This window comes from Melampsora larici-populina, assembly GCF_000204055.1.
Source record: "Melampsora larici-populina 98AG31 unplaced genomic scaffold MELLAscaffold_49, whole genome shotgun sequence".
Taxonomy (NCBI): Eukaryota; Fungi; Basidiomycota; class Pucciniomycetes; order Pucciniales; family Melampsoraceae; genus Melampsora; species Melampsora laricis-populina.
Window position 1 is genome coordinate 558796 of NW_006768813.1, and position 7877 is coordinate 566672.

At 43.1% G+C, this 7877-nt stretch overlaps 1 protein-coding gene across 1 annotated transcript; it reads right to left on the reverse strand.

Moving 5' to 3' along the window:
• Positions 1–1429: 1429 nt before the first annotated feature.
• MELLADRAFT_92162 (uncharacterized protein) lies at positions 1430–4654 on the reverse strand (the record flags this gene model as incomplete). The annotated part of the gene is made up of 8 exons (XM_007415249.1): positions 1430–1846; positions 1911–2527; positions 2592–2624; positions 2752–2770; positions 3054–3452; positions 3522–4408; positions 4490–4570; positions 4639–4654. The coding sequence occupies 8 exons, from the start codon at positions 4652–4654 to the stop codon at positions 1430–1432; spliced, it is 2469 nt and encodes an 822-aa protein (XP_007415311.1).
• Between the last annotated feature and the right edge of the window lie 3223 nt (positions 4655–7877).

Genomic DNA, 7877 nt, shown 5'->3' on the forward strand with positions numbered 1-7877 from the left:
ATGAGTGATTTCCAGGTAAGCCACAACCAAATATCCTTCTGAGCCCCTTCCAAAGATTCTACAAGCAAAACATAAGTTGACAGATATTGAGAATATTACTCATTGACCAAATCAAGAGCTCCTTGAGCAACACCTTCGACCAAAGGGATCACAGTGAATCAATAAATGTTTAAAGGGTTACAAAAGCCTTTTGGGTTATCAGTCCCCAACTCTTTCAACTACCAAGGACAAGCGACATGATGAATCTGGGACAGGTTGAAGCAGGTTTTGGACCTGAGGATTGCCACACCAAAGCTGTCTGTTGATTGAATTACAAAGAAGCATGAGTTAATAAATCCAATGTCTCTCTTTTAACCAAGTTTGACTAATGTGCTATCATGTTATTGGCTTGTTGACTGAGGTGATTCAGTTGAGTCACAAGACCTGACATTCAGTCAGATCTTGTGACTCAACTCAACCACCTAAGTCAACAAGGGTCAATAATTTTGATCGCACATTGGTTCAACTAATTGAATTACAAAGAAGATTGGATTGACTATATACACATACACCCATCTGGTGAAGATAATGTTGAGATATTCTAGCAAGCAATATCACTCTAAAACTAAACTACCACAATGTCTAGACTTCCACATAGTCTAGAGGGAGAGACTTGACTTGATGGTTGACTAATAATCATGATTTTGGTCAGTGTAGAGATCAAATCCAGCCTGATGGTATGTGAAGGAGATGATGTTTGAGTGCACAGATCTGGATGGTTATCCAGAGGAATGGCAACAGTGATGAGAGACTGAAGGAGAACAGTGATGAGAGACTGAACACACAGTGCAATCTCAGAAACCTCAGCTTCTTGACTTTTCATACCAAGCTGCTCTTCCAACATGTAACATGTAGCATACACATGATGTAACATGGAACTGTAAGGATCACTCCAAGGCTGTTACATGTCAATACTGAGGGTTAGGGTTATCTAAACCGCTCAGTCCTCATATTAACCAAGAAACAAGTGGTGCTGTTTCTATTTATCACAAGTAATTGAACAAAATACAAATGTCAAATTGATGAATATTGGTCTTCATGGGACAGAGCTCTGAGTGGTGAGGCTTCCTCTGTGTTCACGATGGATCATGAACCCTTGAAAGCTGTTCTGGAGCAGCTTTCAAAATGTTCAAAAACAATAGTCTCAACTGTAAAATGGCTTTTGAAAAAAGGGGCCCAATAGAGCAGAAGAAAAAATGCATGACTTCTTTCGCAAAAGTCTAAAATAGAGATTTCCAGAAAAAACAATTTCTGCTGCTTTTTGTACTATACCCATTGGGGTGTTGGAGATGCAGTTCCACATAATCATATTCCATCCTGGATACTAGGTACATCATGGTCACTTCAGGCAACTACACGTAACTTATATTTCTAAGTGGGAAGAATCAATTCACAACAATCTAGCAATAGCCTGCAGTGCATCATCAAGACGTGTATGGTTGTTTGTAACCCCCAATCTCAATTTTTCCAGGTCACCACATTCCCTCAAAAACCCACTATCATAGCAGTTTGCTGGAAGATTACCACATACTTTGGCCAAAGGATTGATCTTGTTGCCCGCTTCACGTCGAGTATCAAATCTCCTAGCTGCTTCAGTCCTCAACTTCACGGTGGCTTGATGATTGTATGAAAGTACATCTATCTTATGAAGCCACTCTCCATACTTGGCACTGCGCCATTCAGGCTGAATTGAGCGCTGTTGACCAAGAGAATCATCCTCAGTATCAGAGCAACATGCTGCTTCTGGCAGGAGATCTATAAAGTCTTTGAGGAATCGTTTGACAGTAGATTTACGGTATATAAAGAGCTGTAGACTGTTTCAGTATGGCCACCACAACTTGATACGTTGCCAAAAGGACCAGGAAACTTACATCTCGTCGCTTCCTACTGCGCTCCCGCTGTGCAATCTTTTCCGGAGAGGCAAACTCATTCTTCCAGTCTTCAATTCGCCCAATCACCCATCGAGTAACAATACCAATATAGATAACTTCCTTCTCCCATTCGACATCCAGTCCAAACTTTTGAAAAGCAGATGCCCTCCTGGCAAACATCCAATGCTTTACGGTGAATAAAATCATCACTTGATTCCATGCAGCGTCTTCACCTCCCTGAGCTTCCCAACCAAAAGTAAAAGGTCCTTCAATTTGGTGGTTGGCCATATCAGTGTGCAGAAGAGCCTTGAAAACACTCCAGTCCAATGGATTTGGGTGATTGTCGGAGCTGTAGTTGACAAAGACGGAGGTGTCGGACAGGATGCCTTCCTGTGTTAGAGGTGTGAGTGACATCAGCTGTTCATCAGTTGGCGGGTTGGGGAAATGTGGGTGATTCCTTGTGTGGCCAAGCAGGTAACGTGTGAACTCGGCAAAAGATTTACAGGTGGGGGAGTTTGACTTTGGAAGTATCTTGGCGAATGAGCGGTTTTTGGCCTTGCGACCTTTTGGTGCGGCACCATTGGGCCAAGCTGGGGCAGAGTTTTGTGATGTGGACGCTGAGTAGAATGGAATCATGTCAATTTAAGTGGTTGAGGAGATGAGGAATGGGGAAATTTATACCCATGGTTCTAAATCGATAATCACAGTTGTGAACTTATTTCTGTCAAAACTCTGATTGACTAATTGAGAGTGGTAACCTTCAAAATCCCAAAGTATGTTGAGAGCTAGTTGAGTGAAATGTGGTCAAGGTTGAGGTTGAGTTATGTGAACTGTGGCAGACTGGATTCTCCGCAAAGTAACTCCTTAAAAGGGAAACTTCCATGTATGGCTGTCACAGATGGTGACAGCCATACTTTTCACAACATATGGCTGTCACAGATTGTAAAATCGGATTTGCACAACACAAGTGGCACAAGGAACTGATACTCAAAAATAAAATTGGGGAAACTATCCTAATTTCAATGGTAACAAAAACGACAAATCATACAAGATAAGAGCAGCTGTTCAGGAGGAAGAAAACACCATGGAGTTGCTTTTCCCAAGCTTTGTCTTCAAAATATCAATGGCCGACTTAAGATCAACTGTGGTGTCTGACAACTCCAAACTGTCAATTGTAATCTCATCTATCCCTTCAGTGAGTATTTCTGGCTTGATGAGGCATCTGGGAAGAGTCTTGGGAGGAAGTTGATCTTCCGGATCAGGAACGTTTGGCGAATATTCTCCTCTGGACTGGAAAAATTCTTTCAGTCGATCCTTTTGTTTTTTGGTGCTCTCCCTTTTGGGAGCTGCATCATCAGCCAGTTTGATCAATTCATCAAGCTGGGGGGTCCGCCAGTTGAGCTTGACCTTCCAAAACTTCCCAGGCTTCTCTGGGTCCATTTCGGTCTCAGAATGAACCTCTTGAGAGTTTAGCAGGACTTTGAGTGGACCGGTGAAGTGACGAAAGTAGGGCTCTACTGCTGCAGCCCGTTTTTCACAGAGCTGCACATGCACATGTCAGTATGGGTGCTTTATGAGAGTGGCAACAGTGAAAGGGGATATAATAGTTACCTTCTTCCTAATGGCTTTCAAAGCGGTTTTCTCCCTCTCCGTAAGTTTTTGTCGGACAAGCTTGTCACTTCCTCCTTCCGTAGACACCAACTTCCTTTCCTTTGCCTCATCTCGGAAGACTCTGCGCTTATTCGAGACCCAGCGTGAAAGTATTTCTCTAGTTTCAAGGGGAATATTAAGGCTGCTGTCGATTGGGAATCCGGAAGGTACACCTCGAGCATTGTAACAATCTAACCAGCTAGTAATTAAGTTGTCTAACATAGCCATGTTCCAAGGAGTTTTAGGAGGACTTGTCCATTGGAAAGTGATGCGAGAGAAGCCACAGCCAGCAAATTTAGCTTCAGCACATCCTAAGCGAGTGGCATTGTAGGTGGTGATTGAGGCAGTAGCATGGGCTACTCGGGAGATAAATTTAGGAGGGGGAAAAGCTTGGTTAAACATGAGAACAGCTTCTTTTGACACCATAATCCTCATTTGATGCTTGACAGATTCATTTGCTGAGGGGTTATTTTTGAAGCGCTTGTCCATCTTTTGTTGAATGTTGACATCTAGATATTTCGTCCTTGTGTCAGAATAGTTGGCCCACTGTTCAACCTCTTCAGGAGTTGGTTCGTCAGGAAGGTGGCGTGCAAGGAGGACAGCAGCAGAGATGTTGGGAGATGTCCGGGTGCTGGATTGACGAGGAAGACCAAGTAAAGCCCTAGCCCACTCTTGAACAGCAGAGGTCATGCCTACAAGCTTGACACTATCTCTGGGCTCTTTTCGGGCACGCATTTCCTCAGCATCAGTTTTGCGCTGTTGTTGTCTACGCTTGGCTTCCCTCTCCTTGGCAATCTGAACAGCAACAGCTTGCTCAAAATTAAGTCCAGGCTCTTCCTCTGGATGATCTATGAGGGTGGATGTGATTGCAAGAGATATGTCAGTTTAATCCTCAGTCTTACATGAAATGGAGACTTGTCTGGACTGACTATCAAGTTGATCCATGATAGGATCCCTTTCAGGCACTGCAGGCCCACTGTTGGTCCCCCCACTGTTGGTACCTGGATCAGCTGGATGACATGGATGGAATTAGTTAATGCACAAGGTTGATATGCTGGGTTATGATGCATGAAGATACCTGAGGATCCTTCCATTGCTTTGCGTTTGGGAATTTTGGCAAGATTTCGTGAAAATACGTATTCAAGTTGGATAATCAGACTCAGAAATTGAAATTGTGAAGATGAGGAGTTATTGATCCAATTTGAGTTGAGAAAGTGAATAGCAGAAAGTGAAATTCAGATGGAAAAGTTGAATGTTGATGGTTGGGAGAAGGGTTGAATTGCAGCAACCATTAACTGGTTTTGTTGAGGGTTGAAATTGATCCCTTTGTCTTGCAAATTGTTTGGGAAAATCCAAGTGGGTCTCATTTGGATTCGCCCAAATAGCCTAGAGTGGCAAAAAACTGGAGGAGGCCAGTGTGTTGCTCATGGTAGCACTGGCTGCATGTAGGCCTGGTAGGGAAAAATTTCATAGGCTGGTATTCTTGAATGAAATTCAATAGATTCCACTCAACACCTGAGTATGAAGGAAGTGAAATTGGATCCAGGACAACAAAACAATTGCTACATTCTGATCAAGGAAACAAAATTTGAGCTGCTGAATAAAATTGAGAAACAAATCTATTCTTTGATGGGGGATCACCTATCCAATTCTATCCGTGTTGCTCCTAATTTCATTCAGCTTTGCTAATTTAACGGTTCAGAAAGATTGATGTTGCCAAAAAACACTGCAAATTTGCATATAATGTATATGGGCCTAATTTTTCCCTAGCCCTGACCATGTTATAAAGAAATGAAGTTCGCTCAATTGGCCTCTGTACCAAGTTCCATGTTGCAATTGGAATTGCTTTCAAAGCACAGGGGGCATAAAAAATTGAAGACATTTAGTAAAAATTCACCCATAATATTACCAGACAAATGAAGACTTACATTCAAATCCATTGGATGATTTGACTGATGCACCAAAGGAGCATCAATAGGTAAAAAGGAATTCTCTAGCTTCCTTTACCACTTCCTTAAAATGTTGGGTCATTTCAATCAACATGAGAATGCTGGTGGGTTCAACTTGGCCTTCAACCTCGTCCACAAGCTGGATGAGCTGAATTCTGCGCTCCCACAGATCTTGGGCTAATCGAATTTTTTGTGCATATGCGTAAAGAATAGAGTTCCTTTCAATATGTCTTTGAAGTAGTTCCGCTTGACTCTTGTTCATTGCAATAAATTGTGATGTGCTGGAGATATTGGATTAAATATGCTTTGATTAATCAATAAAAATGGCTTCAAGTGGATTTAATATAACTCCAGAGTTGATTTGAGAAGTTTGGATTGAAGGAAATTGGAGACTGACTGGAGGTGGACATAGCAAATATATATAAGTATATATATACACCAGAATGACTTGCTCAATGGTGATCTCATTGAGCAAGTCATATCCGTATCTTCTGATGTCAAGTCATGGTGGTATCATGACTCAAGTGATCCCTTATGATTTGGTGAATATTGCTCACCCGAGAAAAAGCAGAGGCCGGGAAGAATATGAGACGTAAGGATGCTTCAGAATACAATACTGTGATATTGAACGGAGGGGGGATATACTGAAATCATGTGAGAGAAGATAACCATCAATCTGGGGAGGGATAAAAAGCAAAATTAGTATGGTTCTGTCTTATGTTGGTTGGTGCAAAGGCATAGTAGTGGAAGCTACTGTACGCTGCATTTATGTATGAGATTTCGAATTTACAAATCTTGGATTTGCCTGGCGTGAATATTGTTGGGAATGATAATTCCTGATCAGGAATTCCCTGATCAGGAATTTATCAAGGGGCCAAGTCGCGACTTGGCAAAGGGCTGCCAGGTCACGACTTGGCGCCCCGGTTGGATAAAATTTATCCAGATTTGACCTAACGGGGCCACCAAGTCGCGACTTGGCGGCCCCGGGTGGCTAATTCCCAGTGAACGGGGTCGCCAAGTCGTGACTTGGCGCCCCTCAGTGCTGCGGAGCCTTGCCGCGGCGGTACCGGGATACAGCACCGGGCCGCGATCGGGCCGGAGCCAAGTACACCTTTTGCACCTGGCTAATTCTGAATTTAGCCGTCGATCACTTTGAACCACCACGTCGATCACTACGTCGATCACTTTGAACCACTCGACGATCATTCCATTCCGAATCTCCCAGAACGTCAAACTTCCCCATTATACCCTTCGAATCAATCTCACGGACTATTGATTCGAATCCAATTGAATCGAACCCCCAAAAGGATCCACTCTGATCTGTTTTGGTTCCGGTATATCACATTCGATATCAAACTTCGGACTCTCGGATTCGTTTCTCAACTTCAAGTTCATATTTCAATAATCAATTCATATTAGTGTTTATCAATAATCAATTTATACTATTCTATATCCAGTATACCTGGAGGCTTTTTCGAATTGTTACAGAATTGCCGAATTCACACCGTTGGCTCTCACCTGTCTCACCTCAAAAATTTCAAATTTAATATCATATCTCAGTTTAAGTCAATTACTAGTCCACCGGTGCTCCGGTCATATCAACTTGGGCTATCAGCATCACGTGGCTGGGGTTTTAGTTCAGTTGTTCAGGGTTTTTAGTTTGGTCGTACAGGTGAGTTCTCAAGTTATCTGCTCGGTGTTTCATGTACTGAATTGACGCGGGCTGTTGTTTTGCAGTATGACGAGCACAACAAGTCAGCGTCCGCAACATGGTGGGAAGCGGATTGGAACTTTTCAACCGCCCAAGAATGACGACGACAACGCCTCCTCCTCGTCTGTATCTTCCGAGGAGGAGGAGGAAGAGGAGGAGGTCGAAGAGGAGGAGGAAGCCGCGGAGGAACTTACGAGCCAAGGTGGCGGTAATGATAGTCAGACAGCGCCGATCGAAGAAAAAAAACGTAAGTCTTCACATCGCATGGCCCTATCTATCCTCGTAACTATCTCTTTATCTATACTAATTCCGTACGTTCCTAGCCATCCTCACCAGTACCCAAGCAACCCTATTGAACGGGATCACGTATTACTTGGACCTCAAATCGTTTCTCGAAACAATTATTGCGCAGCGGGATATGATCGCCACCTCATTGGAACAAAAGGTCCCCATTGACATATTTGAGTCCCTAAGGGAGACTGGACTGCGCTTGGAAGCGGTAATTGACAGTAAGTTTTTTTTTATTTTTTTTTATTTTAAATTCCTGACGCCAAGTCACGACTTGGCGGCCCCGTCTAGTGCTGTTCCGGGGTGTACCCGGAACTTAACAATAGACGGGGCCTTTCCTTATTTCGTATTAACACATTTCCTTGGCTG